Source organism: Ranitomeya variabilis, chromosome 2, assembly GCF_051348905.1.
Source record: "Ranitomeya variabilis isolate aRanVar5 chromosome 2, aRanVar5.hap1, whole genome shotgun sequence".
In the NCBI taxonomy this organism is placed as follows: domain Eukaryota; kingdom Metazoa; phylum Chordata; class Amphibia; order Anura; family Dendrobatidae; genus Ranitomeya; species Ranitomeya variabilis.
In genome coordinates, this window is record NC_135233.1 from 416,713,630 (window position 1) to 416,737,084 (window position 23,455).

The following is a 23,455-nucleotide window of genomic DNA, read 5'->3' on the forward strand; positions in this document are numbered from 1 at the left end:
GGATGAGGTTTCTGCCATTTTCTTACATGTTTGAAGAATCGAGGACACGTCCCGAACCTGAACACATCCGGACGGTGACAACCGCGCACCCCGCTGGCAGCCTTGCCCCCATACACAATTGGCACTGCCAAGCTCCTGCCCATCTCATTCTTTCAATCAGAGGTCTCCATACACACATCATCTCACCACTATGCTGAAACACTCTGTGCTGCAGACAATCCACCGAGTTCTGCCATCTGGCTCCTGTTTCAAATATTCTGTCCAATAAACATTTGCTGCAATATTCCTGCTGAACCCCAGAGCACACAGCACTCCGACCGCAAAGGATGCACTGCGCCCCCACATTCACCACCTCTCAAAATAAGAAATCAGGAAAGGGTCCGTGTCTGGAAGAGTGGAGCGACGAACACTAATCCATCCCACGTTCTATTGCACAGACCCTGTACACAACACGTCCTCTGCGCCTGAAATGGGAGTGTAGTGACATCTCGGCCACATCCCTGGCCTCCTCAGCGCTGGGAACAGAGGCTCTGACTCCCTCAGGCCCCATGTGGCTGTAGCGGCCATTTTGGACACAGGAAGGGCCACGTGTTTGGGAGCCGAGGCAGCAGGGGTCAGGTATGGAGTCTGTGCATTAGTAACATCCAGAGACACTTTGTATCAGAGCTGAAGGGTTATTTTAAGAATTCAAAAAAAGATCCTCAAGGAGACAGATCCATGACGGGGGTCACCAGCACTCGAAGACCCCGACAGGAGAGGCGACTGCAGGCTAGGCCTCGTTCCACGTCTGTGCAGACACCACCATGATTCAGCCACATCCCAGGTTTATTCCACCACAAAAGTTCTCCAGATGAACAAGGCGTCATTATCACAGAAGAAAGTATAAAAATGCCATAAATCCTTCCCTGCCGCAGGGAGCAGATCCGAGGCCGAGCAGTGCCACCACCATTGTCAGCGACGCCGGAGTGTGGGGTCCGGCCCGGGGCGTCCAATGTGGGCCACAGATGTGCACGTTTTTACCTTCTAATGTCTCAGCTGCGCCCAGACATATGGGGTCAGAATCCGCTGGACTTGACAAACTGCATTTTGTAGCTGCACTTGGGCGTCTTCTCGTTGGCGCTGTCGTTACTGCTTTGTCGCTCAGGGGCGCTCTGGTCGGTGGTCTCCGCCGCTCCAGTCTCTGGGTCACTGTCACTGGAACTTAAATCCGCCTGCTTCTCTTCCTTAGGGGGGTTTTCTGGCATCTGCTTTTCTTCAGAACTAGGGGGCTACAGAGATAAAGTAATGATCAATGACGTATAAAGAAAAATGTAAGAACATTTACAAACTGAGGGAAAGGCCACAGCGACCGATGACAGGACCCCAGAACAGTGGATACGTAGTAGTAAATGGTGGGAACCCAACCTCACACCGGAAGACTCCCAGACAATGAGGACCCCACCCAGAAAAGCCAGGAAATCCTTGGGGTATTTGCAGATTACCTGGAATTTGTGACCAACAGGCTGGAAATAGACCCCCTGCACCACAAAAGCCACGGAACGGGCAACATCACCAGTGACATCACAGACTCCTGTACGGCGGCCCCCGGGGATCATGTATAAATGTGACGATGACATCACAGACTCCTGTACGGCGGCCCCCGGGGATCATGTATAAATATGACATCACAGACTCCTGTACGGCGGCCCCCGGGGATCATGTATAAATGTGACGATGACATCACAGACTCCTGTACGGCGGCCCCCGGGGATCATGTATAAATATGACATCACAGACTCCTGTACGGCGATCCCCGAGGATCACGTAACTCCTGTACGGCGGCCCCTGGGGATCATGTATAAATATGACGATTATATCACTAGTGAGCAGGTGCCCTACATTAAATGCAATGGTCTGTACCAACCAGGAACTCCCCCCAGTAAATCTATGATGCAATCAGACGGGTAGCCCTGTATTAAACGGCGTCATCCAGCAGCAGAACTGTCAGGAAGTGATTGGTGCGGATTACAGGGCCTGTACAGTCCTGATGGGGCAGGAGAAGTCATCTCTTTTTCCCTCTTCCATGTTCTAGACCAGGGGTGCTAAACCTCAGGCCCACAGGCCATTTACGGACCACTGACTTTTCTCCGGCCCCAGGGCAGATTCCTGGAAACCACAGTGCTCGGGCTAGCAAGTGCATTTTGACAGCTGCCAGCCCTTTAATTTTTTCTTACTTCGCAACCATGTGCACGCAGCGTTCAATATTGAATGTTGCAGGGCGTGCAATGAAAGAACATCGATCAGCACTTTGAGGGAGGAGATCACATACAATGCGCTCCCGTCCTACAGAAGAGGACCGAAGCATCTGCTGTGATGACTATGCCCCAGGTCTCCTATGTGATGTGTATACAGCAGTCTTGGGACTCCTACGTGATGCTAGAAGCCTCGCCAACAACATGGAGGAATTAGAATTAATGTTAAAGCATAATTATGACGTGGTGGGGATATCTGAGACATGGCTGGATGAGAGCCATGACTGGGCTGTTAACTTGCAGGGTTATAGTCTGTTCAGAAATGACCGAACGGATAAGCGAGGGGGAGGGGTGTGTCTATATGTAAAATCATCCTTAAAACCCATCCTGTGTGATAATATAGGTGGAGATAAGTAGAGGGGGAAAAAATAATAAATTACTGATAGGGGTTTGTTATAAGTCTCCAAAAATAATGGAAGCAACAGAGAATATCCTCGTAAAGCAAATAGATGAAGCTGCGACTCAAGGAGAAGTCATTATTATGGGGGACTTCAACTACCCTGAAACAGATTGGGGAACAGAAACCTGCAGTTCCAGCAAAGGTAATCGGTTTTTGACAACTATGAGTGATAATTACCTTTCACAACTGGTTCAGGACCCAACAAGACCCAACAAGAAGGGGGGCACTGCTAGACCTAATATTAACAAACAGGCCAGACCGCATATCAAATATAAGGGTTGGGGGTCACTTAGGGAATAGTGATCACAAAATAATAAGTGTTCATGTATCCTTTAATAAGATGTGTAGTAGAGGGGTGACAAGGACACTAAACTTCAGGAGGGCAAATTTCCAACGGATGAGAGATGATCTTGGTGCAATTAACTGGGACGATATCCTGAGACATAACAATACACAAAGAAAATGGGAGACGTTTATTAGCATCCTGGATAGGACGTGTGCACAGTATATACCGTATGGGAATAAACATACTAGAAATAGGAGGAAACCAATATAGCTAAATAGAGCTGTAAGGGGCGCAATAAGGGACAAAAAGAAAGCATTTAGAGAATTAAAGGAAGTAGGTAGTGATGAGGCATTAAATAAATACAGAAAATTAAATAAATTCTGTAAAAAGCAAATCAAGGCAGCAAAAATTGAGACAGAGAGACTCATTGCCAGAGAGTAAAAATAATCCCAAAATATTCTTTAACTACGTAAATAGTAAGAAACTAAAAAATGAAAGTGTTGGCCCCATAAAAATAGTCTGGGTGAAATGATGGATGAGGAAGAGGAAAAAGACAATATGCTAAATTACTTTTTTTCATCAGTATTTACACAAGAAAATCCCATGGCAGCCAATATGACTAGTGATAAAAATTCCCCATTAAGTATCACCTGCTTAACCCAGCAGGAAGTATGGCGGCGTCTAAAAATCACTAAAATTGACAAATCTCCGGGCCCGGATGGGATACACCCCCGAGTACTGCAGGAATTAAGTACAGTCATTGATAGACCATTAGTTTTAATCTTTAAAGACTCCATAATAACAGGGTCTGTACCAGAGGACTGGCGTATAGCAAATGTGGTGCCAATATTCAAAAAGGGGACAAAAACTGAACTCGGAAATTATAGGCCAGTAAGCTTAACCTCTACTGTGGGTAAAATCCTGGAGGGCATTCTAAGGGATGCTATACTGGAGTATCTGAAGAGGAATAACCTCATGACCCAGTATCAGCACGGGTTTACTAGGGACCGTTCATGTCAGAGTAATTTAATCAGCTTCTATGAAGAGGTAAGTTCCGGACTGGACCAAGGGAACCCAGTAGATGTAGTGTATATGGACTTTTCAAAAGCTTTTGATACGGTGCCACACAAAAGGTTGATACATAAAATGAGATTAATGGGGAGAGAGGAAAATATGTGTAACTGGGTTAAGAGCTGGCTCAGGGATAGGAAACAAAGGGTGGTTATTAATGGAGCACACTCGGACTGGGTCATGGTTAGCAGTGGGGTACCACAGGGGGTCAGTATTGGGCCCTCTTTTTAACATTTATTAATGACCTTGTAGGGGGCATTCAGAGTAGAATTTCAATATTTGCAGATGACACTAAACTCTGCAGGGTAATCAATACAGATGAGGACAATTTTATATTACAGGATGATTTATGTAAATTGGAAGCTTGGGCTGATAAATGGCAAATGAGCTTTAATGGGGATAAATGTAAGGTCATGCACTTGGGTAGAAGTGATAAGATGTAAAACTGTGTGCTTAATTCTAAAGCTCTGGGAAAAACCGTAAATTAAAAAGACCTGGGTGTATGGGTGGATGATAAACTCATTCAGTGGCCAGTGTCAGGCAGCTGCTACAAAGGCAAATAAAATAATGGGATGCATTAAAAGAGGCATAGATGCTCATGAGGAGAACATAATTTTACCTCTATACAGGTCACTAGTGCGACCACACTTAGAATACTGTGCACAGTTCTGGTCTCCGGTGTATAAGAAAGACATAGCTGAACTAGAGCGGGTGCAGAGAAGAGCGACCAAGGTTATTAGAGGACTGGGGGGTCTGCAATACCAAGATAGGTTATTACACTTGGGGCTATTTAGTTTGGAAAAACGAAGACTAAGGAGTGATCTTATTTTAATGTATAAATATATGAGGGGACAGTACAAAGACCTTTCTGATGATCTTTTTACTCATAGACCTGAGACAGGGACAAGGGGGCATCCTCTACGTCTGGAGGAAAGAAGGTTTAAGCATAATAGGTGCGGATTCTTTACTGTAAGAGCAGTGAGACTATGGAACTCTCTGCCGTATGTTGTAATGAGTGATTTGTTACTTAAATTTAAGAGGGGACTGGATGCCTTTCTGGAAAAGTATAATGTTACAGGGTATATACACTAGATTCCTGGATAGGGCGATGATCCAGGGAACTAGTCTGATTGCCGTATGTGGAGTCGGGAAGGAATTTTTTTCCCCAATGTGGAGCTTACTCTTTGCCACATGGGTTTTTTTTGCCTTCCTCTGGATCCACATGTTAGGTTAGGCTATGGGTTGAACTAGGTGGACTTAAAGTCTTCCTTCAACCTTAATAACTGTGTTACTATGTATACAGTGGGGAAAAATAAGTATTTGATACTCTGCCAATTTTGCAAGTTTTCCCACCTACACAGAATGGAGAGATCTGTAATTGTTACCGTACACTTGACCTGTGAGACAGAATCTAAAAATAAAATCCAGAAAATCACATTGTATGATGGTTGCATAATTAATTTGCGTTTTAATGCATGAAATAAGTATTTGATCACCGACCAACCAGGAGAATTCTGGCTCTCACAGACCTGCTAGTGTTCCTTTAAGAAGCCTCCTACTCTGCTCTCATTACCTGTATAAAAGACACTGTCCACACACTCAATCACACGCCAACCTCTCCACCATGGCCAAGATCAAAGAGCCGTCTAAGAACACCAGACCTGGACAAGGCTGGGATGGGTTACAGGCCAATAGGCAAGCAGCTTGGTGAGAAGGCAATAACTGTTGGGACAATTATTAGAAAATGGAAGAAACACAAGTGGACTGTCAATCTGTGTCAGTCTGGGGCTCCATGCGAGATCTTGCCTCATGGAGTAAGGATTATTCTGAAAAAGGACAGGGATCAGCCCAGAACTACAGGGACCTGAAGAGAGCTGGGACCACTGTCTCAAACATCACCGTTAGTAACACACTATACTGTCAAGGATTAAAATCCTGCAGGGCACAGAAGGTCACCCTGCTGACGCCACCACATGTCCAGGCCCCTTAGAGGTTCGTCAATGACCATCTGGATGATCCAGATAACAAATGGGAGAAGGTCATGTGGTCAGATGAGACCAAAATAGAGCCTTCAGGTATCAACTCCATCCACAGCGTTTGAAGAATGAGTCTAACCCCCAGAACACCGTCCCAACCGTGAAGCATGGTGGGGGAAACATCATACTTTGGGGGTGCGTTTCTGTAAAGGCGACAGGAAGACTACACCGTATTGAAGACAGGATGGATGGGATCGTGTTTCACAAGATTTTGGCCATCAACCTCATTCCCTCAGTAAGAGCATTGAAGATGGGTGATGGCTGGATGACAATGACCAGAAACACACAGCCAGGGCCACTAAGGAGGGGCTCCGTAAGAAGCATTTCAAGACCCTGGAGTGGCCTAGCCAGTCTCCAGACCAGAGTGGAGTAGAAAGTCTTTGGAGGAAGCTGAAACGCATGTTACCCAGCGAAAGCCCCAAAGCCTGAAAGATCTGGAGAAGATCTGTATGGAGGAGGGGGCCAATATCCCTGCTGCAGTGTGTGCCAACCTGGTCAACAACTACAGGAAACGTCTGACCTCTAACTGCAAACAAAGGTTTCTGCACCAAATATTAAAGTTCTGTTTTTCTATTGTATCAAATACTTATTTCATGCAATAAAATGCAAATTAATTATGTAAAAATCATTCAATGTGATTTTCTGGATTGTGTCACACACATGGGGGAGGGGCAGCCTCTCTCTGCAGATTTGCCGCTAGACTGTACAGACTCCGGCACTTACCTCACTGAATCCGAGGCCACAGTGCCGCCGGTTTCGCCCCGACGTTGTGCTGTCCATGCTCTGCTGGAACTGATGCTCCAGTTCATCATTCATTTTGCGATCCTCGTCTCCTGTGGGAACAGGAGATTCTCACCATTAGATAGTGGAGACATCAGCACCGGACAGCCAGAATTCCTAGGAAAACTCGCCTCTGTCCATGTGTAGGTTTAACACTGGAACGTCAGGTCGGGTAGAATTCATCGTTCTCGGCAGCACATCGTCCTGTGAAACCGGTATGTGCTGCCGAAAACCGCCGACAGTCTACCGCTTATCGATCGTCTGTGCACATGGGACGAGCCTGTCCACACAGGTAATGAAACCAACGCTTATTGACAGTCGTTTAAAGGGAATGTATCAGTGATCGTCCTTCTGAACGGTCTATATGGCTGCAGGTCATAGGAAGCAGAATAAAATGACAACTTGATAGCTGGGATCCGGTATTTTATTCCAGATAATTCCACTTTTTTATATGTAAATGAGCTGTTAAGATCTATGAGCGGGACAGAGGTCCTTGAGACTCCGCCTCCAAAGTTCATTGTAATTGACAGGAGTAGTTACCAGAGTGATGTGTGATGTCACCAGTGTGATGTCACCAGTGTTACTAGTATGATGGCCACCAGTGTTACCAGTGTGATGTCACCAGTGTGATGGCCGCGCTCTGCTCTCCTGATCTCACTGCAGAGCGGTGTGTGATTACACCAATCTCACAGGAGAAAGGACAATACGGCAGAGCTGTGACAACTGTAGCAAAAGTGTTTGTAAGAGACAAAGGTCACTTTTGCTGTCCCTGTCATTTATGATCAGCTGTGAAGGCGGGGTCTCAGGAAGATCTATGCCCCACCTATAGCCTGGAACAGCTCGCTTACATATAAGAAAACTGGATTTCTCTGGAATGAGCTTCCTATGACCTGCGGCCATGAAGGCAGCTCAGGAGGGACGATCACAGATTCCCTTTAAGGCCTTGGGTCAGCAGATGTCAGCAACACAGCACAAAGCCCTGATGACGGAGGGAGAGGAGGATTCCACCAGAAGCATCGAAGCTCCACAGACAGCGCTCAAAGGACGCGTCCATGAACGGTAGAAGGGTCTGCCCATTTCATACATCGGAGTGTAGTCTGCAGAGAGGTGTTCACAGAAAGGCCAGCAGTACATCTGCTATGTGACACCCGGGAACACAAAGACAAGGCGCCTGGAGAAGGCGAGGAAGATCCAAAACATTCTGATATCAAGTTCTGGAACTTTCCAACAGACACAGATGAAGGTCCAACCACCACAGAGGAGACACCGTCCTTGTACGTCGGCGATCCGTGAAGCAGGGCGTCAGGCCATAAATGGCCCCTTCACAACTCCTTACCTGACCGGAAGTGTGATGTGGATTTGTGGTCACCGATCACAAGACGCCCCGTGTGTTCTTTCTAGAATACAAACAAGCAAAAAAAAAATAATGTCAAATAATGTGAACAAGAAACATCAGGCCCTCCGTCTGTCAGAGACCCCTGAGTCTGAGACCCCCTGTCTTCCCAGAGAGGGGCTATTTACAGGGTTTTGCCTTAGGAGCATTCACGCTGGGCCGTCTCCACTCCCCAGGATTCTCCCATCCTAAAAAGTTCCTCAGCCGCAGACCCTCGTGAATCTGGTCTGGAAATGTCCCAGCCTCCTGCGCTTATGAATAACGATCTCCCCCTTTTTTCTTTCTCCAGAGCACGAGTGACAGGAGTCAGACCTGGACCTTCTCTCCCGGACGCTCATCCATCAGAGGAAACCTCAGCAGACCAGAGGCTGCCAATGTCCAGCTGACCACCTCCAAGTGCTGCAGCGGGCCACATCGCGGCAGCGGTAACAAGACCACAGCAATAAGAAGAATAGCCACTCACCAGTCCTGGGCAGAGGCCCAGGACCCTCCAGATTTGCCAGCAGCTCTGATCTGATGCCGTCCCCATAAGTAAACGTGATTGCAAACTCCCCCTGCACCCCAATCCTATGGCCCTTCGGAGGGACTGAGCTATGGGGTGTCCCCCTATTCCAGCAATCTGGGCAATTCCTCTCTCCATCCTGGAGTATGGTGGTCTCTCACGGACCAGAGGGTCTCATCCACAGAAGAAAATTACGGAATCTTCTTTATTAACAAAAATAAACTAAAAACCTTCTCAATGGACGAGTCACATGACAAAAGGCCGACACGATTCTGACAACAACCCGGACTCGTAGCCTAAATCCTGGAATCGTGGGAAAAGGCAGAAAATCCCGCAAGGAGGTAATAGAATTACTGTGGCTACATCTGCATGAACTCGAATGGATGGCAACAAAGGGGGACTAAAGGGTCTGCGTCCACTGCTACCACCCATCTTCTCCCATCGTGGACTCCCATCATGGACCCGCATCGCTCGCTGCTTTACCAGTTCTTGCTCGGACTCTCCACTGGTTAGCACTTGGGGTCTGGTGATTGTTTCGGAGGTCTCACGTGCTCCCCTGCATCAGCTCATATATCGCATTTTTTTCTTGCTTTTTTAGCGGCGCGGCCACAGACCAGGAGACGCGCGGTGCAGAGCGGCCACAGACCAGGAGACGCGCGGTGCAGAGCGGCCACAGACCAGGAGACGCGCGGTGCAGAGCGGCCACAGACCAGGAGACGCGCGGTGCAGAGCGGCCACAGACCAGGAGACGCGCGGTGCAGAGCGGCCACAGACCAGGAGACGCGCGGTGCAGAGCGGCCACAGACCAGGAGACGCGCGGTGCAGAGCGGCCACAGACCAGGAGACGCGCGGTGCAGAGCGGCCACAGACCAGGAGACGCGCGGAGTGGGACAACTTATTTCCTCTACTATGTCAAACGTGGGGAATTTTTGTGAAATAGTTAAAGGGGTTGTCCAGGTGAACACCGATAAGGCTGCAGTCTCTTTGTATCGCTGACTGCAGACATATGAATCCCCCCAGCATACAGGGAACAGAGGGTATGTACGACTTATACACACACCTCGCTCCATACACTGGCCTCATACATGTCCCGTTACCCCTGCAAGGCGTAGCTGGGGGGGATTCACAAGTCAGAGTGACACACAGACTGCAGAATTATCGGTTTTGACCAGACCACCTCTTTAAAACTGGGTCACCCAACTTTAACCCGTTTCTGACATCGGACGTAAATTCCTGACTGACCAGGGAGGGATCATGACGTCGTTGATCCTGGGTGCTACGTATGACGCACTCCCGCTCATGCACACCACTTAACAATATACATCATGGAAGACCCGGTTTCCGACACGCTCAGATGGAGGAACCAATTTTTGAAAAGGCAGCGCCCCCTCTATGTATGTACATCCAATCAGGGGATGCATGCCGGTATATAAGGGCGGTAGAAGAAGCGCATCAGGCGCAATCCGGCGTGAATACAACGCTATGAGAAAAAAAAACGGATCCGGCGGGGGGGGGATCCGTTTTTTTGTAAACTTGCCAGATTGTGCCTGAAACAAAAAACCTGATGTGTGAAAGTGGCCTAAGAAATATCCTTTCTATGATATAACAGCAGTCACTGCGTATTTTCGTCTCGTTCTGTTTGTGCTCCTGGCTATTCGCATCCCCTACAGTATCACGGCCGTACTCTGTGGCATCAACTAGACCCTCACAGCACCGACATCAAGCAGCTCCTCACCCTCCGAATCAGGCCATAAGGGCATCTACATACAGTCAAGGGCTAGAAGGGACGGCCGCCATCCCCCGCAGTACCCTAGGCTGCCATCCCCCGCAGTACCCTAGGCTGCCATCCCCCGCAGTACCCTAGGCCACCATCCCTCGCTGTTAGGCAGCTTTCAGAGTTTAGGGGCAGACAAATATCTTCATACAAGACACTTTTAAATTACAAAATTCTTGAGAACTATTTTCCCAACTCTCTACTTAGTGCTGTAATCATCTACTGTTCACAATAGGGCAGCAGGGTGAGCAGTTGATGAGCGGGGGCGCCATTGTGCAGGATTTAGGGTACGTTGGTGCACTGTAGGGACAGGCACCTCCTGACGTATTTCTTGGCAAGTATCTTAATGATACTTTGGTGGTATTTGTTTAAGTCACAATTTTTAATAAAAGTTATAACTTAACCCCTTTCTGACCTCGGACGGAATAGTACGTCCGATGGCAGAACCCCCGCTGTGATGCAGGCTACGGTGGTGAGCCTGCATCAAAGCTGTGACATGCCAGCTGTTTTGTACAGCTGACATGAGCCTGCAATAGGCGCAGGCAGAATCGCGATTCACCCGCGCCTATTAACTAGATAAACGCCGCTGTCAAAGTGACAGCGGCATTTAACAATCGCTTCAGGCCATCCGGCCAGAAATGCGCACACCGGTGACCCCCGTCACATGATCAGGGGTCATCAGTGCGTCTACATAACAACCAGAGGTCTCCTGCAGACCTCTATGGTTGTTGATGCCAGATTGCTGAGAGTGCCACCCTGTGGTCGGCGCACATAGCAAGCCTGTAATTCTGCTACATAGCAGCAATCTGAGCATCATCTCTATGTAGCAGAGCCGATCGAGTTGTGGCAGCTTCTAGCCTCCTATGGAGACTATTGAAACATGGCAAAAGTAAAAAAAAAAAAAAAAAAAAAAAAAAATGTTTTTAAAAATATAAAAGTTTAACCCCTTCCCGACATGTGACGGTATAGTACGTCACATGTCGGGACCCCCGCTTTGATGTGCGCTCCGGCGGTGAGCGCACATCAAAGTTGCGACATGTCAGCTGTTTTTTACAGCTGACATGTGCGCGCAATAGCGGCGGGTGAAATCGCGATCACCCGCCGCTATTAACTAGTTAAATGCCGCTGTCAAACGCAGACAGCGGCATTTAACTACCGCATCCGGCCGTGCGGCCGGATATGAGCGCATCGCCGACCCCCGTCACATGATCGGGGGTCGGCGATGCTTGCACATTGTAACCATAGAGGTCCTGGAGACCTCTATGGTTACTGATCGCCGGTGGCTGTGAGCGCCACCCTGTGGTCGGCGCTCACAGCACACCTGCATTTTAGCTACATAACAGCGATCTGATGATCGCTGTTATGTAGCAGAGCCGATCGGGCTGTGCCTGCTTCTAGCCTGGTAAAAGTTAAAAAAAAAAGTAAAAAAAAAATGTGAAAAAAATAAAAAAAATATAAAAGTTTAAATCACCCCCCTTTCGCCCCAATCAAAATAAATCAATAAAAAAAAAAACCCCAACCTACACATTTGGTATCGCCGCGTTCAGAATCGCCCGATCTATCAATAAAAAAAAAAGCATTAACCTGATCGCTAAACGGCGTAATGAGAAAAAAAATCGAAACGCCAGATTTACGGTTTTTTTGGTCGCCACGACATTGCATTAAAATGCAATAACGGGCGATCAAAAGAACGTATCTGCACCAAAATGCTATCATTAAAAATGCCAGCTCGGCACGCAAAAAATAAGCCCTCACCTGACCCCAGATCACGAAAAATGGAGACGCTACGAGTATCGGAAAATGGCGCAATTTTGTTTTGTTTTTTGCAAAGTTTGGAATTTTTTTTCACCACTTAGGTAAAAAATAACCTAGACATGTTTGGTGTCTAGAACTCGTAATGACCTGGAGAATCATAATGGCAGGTCAGTTTTAGCATTTAGTGAACCTAGCAAAATAGGCAAGCAAAAAACAAGTGTGGGACTGCACTTTTTTTGCAATTTCACTGCACTTGGAATTTTTTTCCCGTTTTCTAGTACACGACATGGTAAAACCAATGATGTCGTTCAAAAGTACAACTCGTCCCGCAAAAAATAAGCCCTCACATGGCCAAATTGACGGAAAAATAAAAAAGTTATGGCTCTGGGAAGGAGGGGAGCGAAAAACGAAAACGGAAAAAGCTCCGGGGGTGAAGGGGTTAATCACCCCCCCCCCCCCCTTCACCACATTCAAAATAAATTAATTAAAAAAAAAAAAAAAAAAAAGTCAAACCTACACATATTTGGTATCGCCGAGTTCAGAATCGCCCGATCAATAAAAAAAAAAGGATTAACCTTATCGCTAAACGGCGTAGCGAGAAAAAAAAAAAATTAAAACCACCAGAATTACATTATTTTGGTCGCCGTGACATTGTATTAAAATGCAATAACGGGCGATCAAAATAACGTATCTGCACCAAAATTGTATCATTAAAAACGTCAGCTCGGCACAGAAAAAAGAAGCCCGCACCCGACCCCAGATCACGAAAAATGGAGACGCTACAGGTATCGGAAAATGGCGCAATTTTGTTTTCATTTTTAGCAAAGTTTGGAGTTTTTTTTTTAACCACTTAGATAAATGAGAACCTAGACATGTTAGGTGTCTATGAACTCGTACTGACCTGGACAATCATAATGGCAGGTCAATTTTAGCATTTAGTAAACCTAGAACAAAGCCAAACAAAAAAGAAGTGTGGGACTGCACTGTTTTTGCAATTTCACCACACTTGGAATTTGTTTCCCGTTTTCTAGTACAAGACATGGTAAAACCAATGGTGTCATTCAAAAGTACAACTCGTCCCGCAAAAAATAAGCCCTCACTTGGCCATATTAACGGAAAAATAAAAAAAGTTATGGCTCTGGGAAGGAGGGGAGCGAAAAACCGAAAAAAGCTCTGGGGGTGAAGGGGTTAATATACGCTTAACCCCTTAATCCCATATGACATACTATCCCGTCGAGGTGACCTGGGCCTAAATCCCCAGGGACGGGATAGTACGTCATATGCGATCGGCCGCGCTCATGGGGGGAGAGTGGCCGATCGCCGCCGGGTGTCACCTGATTATTACAGCTGACATCCGGCACTATGTGCCAGGAGCGGTCACAGACCGCCACCGGGCATTAACCCCCGGCACACTGTGATCAAAGATGATCGCAGTGTTTCGGCGGCACAGGGAAGCATCGCGCAGGGAGGGGGCTCCCTGCGTGCTTCCCTGAGACCCTCAGAGCAACGCGATGTGATCGCATTGCTCCGAGCGTCTCTTACCTCCTATCCCTGCAGGCCCCGGGGCTGAATCCGGGTTCTGCAGTGGCTTACCAAGCGCCTGCTCAGAGCAAGCACCGGGAAGCCTCCCTGCTGTGCAATCACTGATCTGACAAAGTGCACTGCAAAATGTCAGATCATCAATCTATCAATAAAATGTGGGAACGCAAAAAATATTTCTTGCAATAAAAAGCATCTTTTAGTGTGTGACAGCTGCCAATCAAAAATCCGCCAAAAAAAACTGCTATGAAAGTAAATCAAACCCCCCTTCACCACCCCCTTAGTTAGCAAAAAATAATAAAATTAAAAAAAAAGTATTTATTTCCATTTTCCCATTAGGGTTAGGGCTAGGGTTAGGGTTGGGGCTACAGTTAGGGTTACATTTACGGTTGGAATTAGGGTTAGGGGTGTGATTAGAGTTAGGGTTATGGTTGGGATTGGGGTGTGTTGGGGTTAGGGTTAGAGTTGGGATTAGGGTTAGAGGTGTGGTTGGGATTAGGGTTTCAGTTAGAATTGGGGAGTTTCCACTGTTTAGGCACATCAGGGGCTCTCCAAACGCGACATGGCGTCCGATCTCAATTCCAGCCAATTTTGCTTTGAAAAAGTAAAACAGTGCTCCTTCGCTTTAGAGCTCTGCCGTGCACCAAAACAGGTGTTTACCCCAACATATGGGGTATCAGCGTACTCAGGACAAATTGGACAACAACTTTTGGGGTCCAATTTCTCCTGTTACCCTTGGGAAAATACAAAACTGGGGGCTAAAAAATAATTTTTGAGGAAAAAAAGATTTTTTTATTTTCACGGCTCTGCGTTATAAACTGTAGTGAAACACTTGGGGGTTCACAGTTCTCACTACACATCTAGATAAGTTCCTTAGGGGGTCTACTTTCCAAAATGGTGTCACTTGTGGGGGGTTTCAATGTATAGGCACATGAGGGGCTCTCCAAACGCGGCATGGCGTCCTCTCTCAATTCCAGCCAATTTTGCATTGAAAAGTCAAATGGCGCTCCTTCCCTTCCGAGCTCTCCCGTGCACCCAAACAGTGGTTTACCCCCACATATGGGGTATCGGCGTACTCAGGACAAATTGCACAACAACTTTTGGGGTCCAATTTCTTCTGGTACCCTTGGGAAAATAAAACAAATTGGAGCTGAAGTAAATTTTTTGTGAAAAAAAATTGTTCATTTTTTTGTTTTTTTTAACATTCCAAAAATTCCTGTGAAACACCTGAAGGGTTAATAAACTTCTTACATGTGGTTTTGAGCACCTTGAGGGGTGCAGTTTTTAGAATGGTGTCACACTTGGTTATTTTCTATCATATAGACCCCTCAAAATGACTTCAAATGTGATGTGGTCCCTAAAAAAAAAAAAAAAAAAAAAAAAAAATGAGAGAGAGAGAGAGAGAGAGAGAGAGAGAGAGAGAGAGAGAGAGAGAGAGAGAGAGAGAGAGAGAGAGAGAGAGAGAGAGAGAGAGAGAGAGAGAGAGAGAGAGAGAGAGAGAGAGAGAGAGAGAGAGAGAGAGAGAGAGAGAGAGAGAGAGAGAAGTGTAGTACAAGGGAAGTGTAGTACAAGGGTAGGATACAGATAGATTGCAATTACCGTGTTATGTAGCATGTCACCACTGATCCAAATCTTTGTTACGCGATTCTCTGGCTGCGTAAGCTAACTAGTCTCCTACCAGTATAAAAACTAAGTCCAAAATGAGGAGCTGCCCATTATCCCCTAGGCTGCCCCCTCCCACTCGCTGCGCCAACCCCTGGGCTGTGCAGCCTCTCTCCTCCCATATCTGAGTTCAGGGCTTTCTGGCCAGAACCGCGGATGTCCATAACTTTCCACCCGAAGCTCTAAATGGGACGGTGGCGGCACCTCTGGGTTCTGCTGGATTGTATCTGTGCAGTGAGACCAAATACGGCTGCTGTATTTAATTCCTGGTAGCTTTGCTTTATATCTCAGTAACATGAAAATATTAAAGCCAGCATATTTAAAGAAGTTTAACAATATCAACACATTCTACAAATAAGTATATGCTTAGTATGGATAATAGGGACCAGCTGCCAATCAATATGTACAGACAAAAAACAGAAACACAAGCAGCCATATGGTCCCATAAAATACATGCTTTATTGAATACAAAAGATAAAATCACCAGACACGAACAGGTGTACAGAGGGGAAATACCAGTACACACCAATGATGATGGAACAAAGCAGGCCTGAGAACGGTCCGTGAACCACAATGCTGAACTAGCAATAGGCTAGAGAGGAGCTTTCCAGTATAGGGGACAGCAATGTATTCCATATCTATAGGGCAAGTGCCCTTATGTAGGAAACGCTAACATCCCGGCACAGTGCAACAGTGTACTTACAGCAAACAAGGTGGTCCAGGGAACGAACAGACAGGCCTGACCCCAACGCGCGTTTCGGAACGCACCGCTCCTGACGAAGGAGCGGTGCGTTCCGAAACGCGCGTTGGGGTCAGGCCTGTCTGTTCGTTCCCTGGACCACCTTGTTTGCTGTAAGTACACTGTTGCACTGTGCCGGGATGTTAGCGTTTCCTACATAAGGGCACTTGCCCTATAGATATGGAATACATTGCTGTCCCCTATACTGGAAAGCTCCTCTCTAGCCTATTGCTAGTTCAGCATTGTGGTTCACGGACCGTTCTCAGGCCTGCTTTGTTCCATCATCATTGGTGTGTACTGGTATTTCCCCTCTGTACACCTGTTCGTGTCTGGTGATTTTATCTTTTGTATTCAATAAAGCATGTATTTTATGGGACCATATGGCTGCTTGTGTTTCTGTTTTTTGTCTATTTATATCTCAGTAACGCAGAGTGCTAGAGGTGGCTGCGTGGTACGGGCTTGTGGGGAAACAAATGCAGATTCCGACTATGTGCTTGGCTAGGCTCAGAGACAGCGCATTCTGTTATTGAATCTAGAAAATGATCTATAATATCTCAGAGCCTGGTGCTGGGAACCTGGGACCTGTGGTGCTACAATGTCTGCATGGCAGCCTGATTCAAACAAAGGAAGTCTGTTGGCTGGTAATTGCACAAGAGTTCACACCCGTGTGCACTAGTTTTGTAAATTTTGTTGGAAAAATTAGAAATCGCTGGACAAGTTTTAACCCTTATAACGTTCTAACAAATGTTGTTTCCAAAATTGTGCTGATGTAAAGTAGACATGTGGGAAATGTTATTTATTAACTATGTTGTGCGCTATGACTGATTTCAGGGCATAAAAATTTAGAGTTTGGAAATTGTGACACTTTATAAATTTTTGCCAAATTTCATTTTTTTCAAACAAATACAAGTCAGATCGAAGAAATTTTAAACGTCCAAAATGTCACGGAAAAAAAACAAATCTCAGAATCACCAGGATCCATGGAAGCTCCAAAGCTACAACCTGAAAGGGGCAGTGATCAGAAATGTAAAAAATGGCCGGTCATTAACGTGCAAACCACCCTCCGGGGTGAAGGGGTTAATACACCATCCACAGTATAAACATACAACTTCTACTCGTCCCACGTGGATCCAACGCTGCCCCCCCCCCCACTACTACAGCACAGGCAATCACTGGGCTCTGCGGGGATGGGGTAGTGCTGGACCAACAGGCATTGAGAGTGGGACAGCCCAGGCCTATGATTGGCTGCTCCCTGCAGCGGGGGAGGGGCAGTGCTGGATCCGCTGAGGCGAGCACAGAAGTTTATTTAAAAAACCGGCGAGAAGCCGCCGCTCAGGGCGTGGTCCCACATTCAGGGCGTGGTCACACATTCAGGGCGTGGTCCCACATTCAGGGCGTGGTCCCACATTCAGGGCGTGGTCCCACATTCAGGGCGTGGTCCCACATTCAGGGCGTGGTCCCACATTCAGGGCGTGGTCCCACATTCAGGGCGTGGTCACACATTCAGGGCGTGGTCACACATTCAGGGCGTGGTCACACATTCAGGGCGTGGTCACACATTCAGGGCGTGGTCACACATTCAGGGCGTGGTCACACATTCAGGGCGTGGTCACACATTCAGGGCGTGGTCACACATTCAGGGCGAGGCCAGCATTGTGCATCAGGAGGGGATACCGCAGAAGCGCCGGACATGCCCAGCCGCCCCCTCTGCCCGGCCGCTATTCTCCCGCACCTCACCTTCCCGGCCCCCATGAGCCGCAGGAATTTCTGCTTTCGCTCCTCATTGCCGAGATCCGCCTCCTCCCAGCTGCCGCCACCGGCCTGGAAAGAAGGAGAACAGGACTGAGCCCGACAAGCACAAGCCTCCGACAACAGCAGACAAGAGGCGGCTCCGTCCTCACCTCGCTGTCCGGGCTCCGCTTCCCTCTCTTGTGGCCCCGCCGATGACGATCCTCTCCCTTCGCTTGGCGGCTCATCGCCCCGGATGTCAGGGATTTCTGTACACACGTAAAGGACGCCGGGACTTGGAGCTAGTCACGTGCTTCCTGTCACCACCTAATACTACATCTCCCATCGTCCTTCACTGCGCGCATGTGCAGTTCTGCCACAGCCTGAGCTAGCTGATTACGAACAAAGAGCAGTGTCCATTCCTCCAGGTGCCCCCCAATATATATCCAGTCCTCCAGGTGCCCCCCGAATGTATATCCAGTCCTCCAGGTGCCCCCCCAATGTATATCCAGTCCTCCAGGTGCCCCCCCAATATATATCCAGTCCTCCAGGTGCCCCCCGAATGTATATCCAGTCCTCCAGGTGCCCCCCCAATGTATATCCAGTCCTCCAGGTGCCCCCCAATGTATATCCAGTCCTCCAGGTGCCCCCAATATATATCCAGTCCTCCAGGTGCCCCCCCAATGTATATCCAGTCCTCCAGGTGCCCCCCCAATGTATATCCAGTCCTCCAGGTGCCCCCCGAATGTATATCCAGTCCTCCAGGTGCCCCCCCAATGTATATCCAGTCCTCCAGGTGCCCCCCCAATGTATATCCAGTCCTCCAGGTGCCCCCCCAATGTATATCCAGTCCTCCAGGTGCCCCCCCAATGTATATCCAGTCCTCCAGGTGCCCCCCAATGTATATCCAGTCCTCCAGGTGCCCCCCCAATGTATATCCAGTCCTCCAGGTGCCCCCCAATGTATATCCAGTCCTCCAGGTGCCCCCAATGTATATCCAGTCCTCCAGGTGCCCCCCCAATGTATATCCAGTCCTCCAGGTGCCCCCCCAATATATATCCAGTCCTCCAGGTGCCCCCCGAATGTATATCCAGTCCTCCAGGTGCCCCCCCAATGTATATCCAGTCCTCCAGGTGCCCCCCCAATGTATATCCAGTCCTCCAGGTGCCCCCCCAATGTATATCCAGTCCTCCAGGTGCCCCCCCAATGTATATCCAGTCCTCCAGATGCCCCCCAATGTATATCCAGTCCTCCAGGTGCCCCCAATATATATCCAGTCATCCAGGTGCCCCTCAATGTATATCCAGTCCTCCAGGTGCCCCCAATATATATCCAGTCATCCAGGTGCCCCCCAATGTATATCCTGTCCTCCAGGTACCCCCCAATGTATATCCAGTCCTCCAGGTGCCCCCAATGTATATCCAGTCCTCCAGGTGCCCCCCAATGTATATCCAGTCCTCCAGGTGCCCCCAATATATATCCAGTCCTCCAGGTGCCCCCCAATGTATGTTCAGTCCTCCAGGTGCCCCCAATATATATCCAGTCCTCCAGGTGCCCCCAATGTATATCCAGTCCTCCAGGTGCCCCTAATATATATCCAGTCCTCCAGGTGCCCCCCAATGTATATCCAGTCCTCCAGGTGCCCCCAATATATATCCAGTCCTCCAGGTGCCCCCCAATGTATGTTCAGTCCTCCAGGTGCCCCCAATATATATCCAGTCCTCCAGGTGCCCCCCAAGATATATCCAGTCCTCCAGGTGCCCCCAATGTATATCCAGTCCTCCAGGTGCCCCACATGTATATCCAGTCCTCCAGGTGCCCCCCAATGTATGTTCAGTTCTCCAGGTGCCCCCCAATGTATATCCAGTCCTGCAGGTGCCCCCAATGTATGTTCAGTCCTCCAGGTGCCCCACATGTATATCCTGTCCTCCAGGTACCCCCCAATGTATATCCAGTCCTCCAGGTGCCCCCCAATGTATATCCAGGTGCCTCCCAATATATATCCAGTCCTCCAGGTACCCCCAATGTATATCCAGTCCTCCAGGTGCCCCAATGTATATCCAGTCCTCCAGGTGCCCCCAATGTATGTCCAGTCCTCCAGGTGCCCCCAATGTATGTCCAGTCCTCCAGGTGCCCCCAATGTATATCCAGTCCTCCAGGCGCCCCCAATGTAAATCCTGTCCTCCAGGTACCCCCCAATGTATATCCAGTCCTCCAGGTGCCCTCCAATGTATATCCAGGTGCCTCCCAATATATATCCAGTCCTCCAGGTGCCCCCAATGTATATCCAGTCCTCCAGGTGCCCCCAATATATGTCCAGTCCTCCAGGTGCCCCCCAGTGTATATCCAGGTGCCTCCCAATATATATCCAGTCCTCCAGGTGCCCCCAATATATATCCAGTCCTCCAGGTGCCCCCCCAATATATATCCAGTCCTCCAGGTGCCCCCCCAATGTATATCCAGTCCTCCAGGTGCCCCCCCCCCCCCCCAATGTATATCCAGTCCTCCAGGTGCCTCCCAATATATATCCAGTCCTTCAGGTGCCCCCAATGTATATCCAGTCCTCCAGGTGCCCCCAATGTATATCCAGTCCTCCAGGTACCCCCAATGTATATCCAGTCCTCCAGGTGCCCCCAATGTATGTCCAGTCCTCCAGGTGCCTCCCAATGTATATCCAGGTGCCTCCCAATATATATCCAGTCCTCCAGGTACCCCCAATATATATCCAGTCCTCCAGGTGCCCCCAATATATATCCAGTCCTCCAGGTGCCCCCAATGTATGTTCAGTCCTCCAGGTGCCCCCCAATGTATATCCAGTCCTCCAGGTGCCCCCCAATGTATATCCAGTCCTCCAGGTGCCCCCCAATGTATATCCAGTTCTCCAGGTGCCCCCCAATATATATCCAGTCCTCCAGGTGCCCCCCAATGTATATCCAGTCCTCCAGGTGCCCCCAATGTATATCCAGTTCTCCAGGTGCCCCCCAATGTATATCTAGTCCTCCAGGTGCCCCACATGTATATCCAGTCCTCCAGGTGCCCCCCAATGTATGTTCAGTTCTCCAGGTGCCCCCCAATGTATATCTAGTCCTCCAGGTGCCCCCCAATGTATATCTAGTCCTCCAGGTGCCCCACATGTATATCCAGTCCTCCAGGTGCCCCCCAATGTATGTTCAGTTCTCCAGGTGCCCCCCAATGTATATCTAGTCCTCCAGGTGCCCCCAATGTATGTTCAGTCCTCCAGGTGCCCCCCCCCCAATGTATGTCCAGTCCTCCAGGTGCCCCCCAATGTATATCCAGTCCTCCAGGTGCCTCCCAATATATATCCAGTCCTCCAGGAACCCCCAATGTATATCCAGTCCTCCAGGTGCCCCCAATGTATATCCAGTCCTCCAGGTGCCCCCAATGTATATCCAGTCCTCCAGGTACCCCCAATGTATATCCAGTCCTCCAGGTGCCCCCAATGTATGTCCAGTCCTCCAGGTGCCCCCCAATGTATATCCAGGTGCCTCCCAATATATATCCAGTCCTCCAGGTACCCCCTTATGTATATCCAGTCCTCCAGGTGCCCCCAATATATATCCAGTCCTCCAGGTGCCCCCAATGCATGTTCAGTCCTCCAGGTGCCCCCCAATGTATATCCAGTCCTCCAGGTGCCTCCCAATATATATCCAGTCCTCCAGGAACCCCCAATGTATATCCAGTCCTCCAGGTGCCCCCAATGTATATCCAGTCCTCCAGGTGCCCCCAATGTATATCCAGTCCTCCAGGTACCCCCAATGTATATCCAGTCCTCCAGGTGCCCCCAATGTATGTCCAGTCCTCCAGGTGCCCCCAAATGTATATCCAGGTGCCTCCCAATATATATCCAGTCCTCCAGGTACCCCCTTATGTATATCCAGTCCTCCAGGTGCCCCCAATGTATGTTCAGTCCTCCAGGTGCCCCCCAATGTATATCCAGTCCTCCAGGTACCCCCTTATGTATATCCAGTCCTCCAGGTGCCGCCAATGTATATCCAGTCCTCCAGGTGCCCCCCAATGTATGTTCAGTCCTCCAGATGCCCCCCAATGTATGTTCAGTCCTCCAGGTGCCCCCAATATATATCCAGTCCTCCAGGTGCCCCCCAAGATATATCCAGTCCTCCAGGTGCCCCAATGTATATTAAGTCCTCCAGGTGCCCCCCAATATATATCCAGTCCTCCAGGTGCCCCCAATATATATCCAGTCCTCCAGGTGCCTCCCAATGTATATCCAGTCCTCCAGGTGCCCGCAATGTATATCCAGTCCTCCAGGTGCCCCACGTGTATATCCAGTCCTCTAGGTGCACCTCAATCTATGTTCAGTTCTCCAGGTGCCCTCAATATATATTCAGTCCTCCAGGTGCCGCCAATGTATATCCAGTCCTCCAGGTGCCCCCCAATGTATGTTCAGTCCTCCAGGTGCCCCCCAATGTATGTTCAGTCCTCCAGGTGCCCCCAATATATATCCAGTCCTCCAGGTGCCCCCCAAGATATATCCAGTCCTCCAGGTGCCCCAATGTATATTAAGTCCTCCAGGTGCCCCCCAATATATATCCAGTCCTCCAGGTGCCCCCAATATATATCCAGTCCTCCAGGTGCCTCCCAATGTATATCCAGTCCTTCAGGTGCCCGCAATGTATATCCAGTCCTCCAGGTGCCCCACGTGTATATCCAGTCCTCTAGGTGCACCTCAATCTATGTTCAGTTCTCCAGGTGCCCTCAATATATATCCAGTCCTCCAGGTGCCCCCCAATGTATATCCAGTCCTCAAGGTGCCCCCAATATATATCCAGTCCTCCAGGTGCCCCCCCAATGTATGTTCAGTCCTCCAGGTGCCTCCCAATATATATCCAGTCCTCCAGGTGCCCCCCCGATATATATCCAGTCCTCCAGGTGCCCCCCAATATATATTCAGTCCTCCAGGTGCCCCCCAATGTATGTTCAGTCCTCCAGGTGCCCCCAATGTATGTCCAGTCCCCCAGGTGCCTCCCAATATATATCCAGTCCTCCAGGTACCCCCAATATATATCCAGTCCTCCAGGTGCCCCCAATATATATCCAGTCCTCCAGGTGCCCCCCAATGTATATCCAGTCCTCCAGGTGCCCCCCCCCCCAATGTATATCCAGTCCTCCAGGTGCCCCACGTGTATATCCAGTCCTCTAGGTGCACCTCAATCTATGTTCAGTTCTCCAGGTGCCCTCAATATATATCCAGTCCTCCAGGTGCCCCCCAATGTATATCCAGTCCTCAAGGTGCCCCCAATATATATCCAGTCCTCCAGGTGCCCCCCAATGTATGTTCAGTCCTCCAGGTGCCTCCCAATATATATCCAGTCCTCCAGGTGCCCCCCCGATATATATCCAGTCCTCCAGGTGCCCCCAATATATATCCAGTCCTCCAGGTGCCCCCCAATGTATATCCAGTCCTCCAGGTGCCGCCCAATATATATCCAGTCCTCCAGGTGCCCCCCAATATATATC

At 48.9% G+C, this 23,455-nt stretch overlaps 1 protein-coding gene across 1 annotated transcript; it reads right to left on the minus strand.

The window, feature by feature from the left end:
• Positions 1-807: 807 nt before the first annotated feature.
• Positions 808-18,374, minus strand: C2H11orf58 (chromosome 2 C11orf58 homolog). Its single transcript, XM_077286568.1, has 5 exons — positions 18,130-18,374; positions 17,966-18,049; positions 8,201-8,261; positions 6,808-6,917; positions 808-1,268 (listed from the first exon to the last, which is right to left on the minus strand). Exons 1-5 carry the CDS (start codon positions 18,202-18,204, stop codon positions 1,056-1,058), a joined length of 543 nt encoding a protein of 180 aa, XP_077142683.1. The 5' UTR covers positions 18,205-18,374; the 3' UTR covers positions 808-1,055.
• Between the last annotated feature and the right edge of the window lie 5,081 nt (positions 18,375-23,455).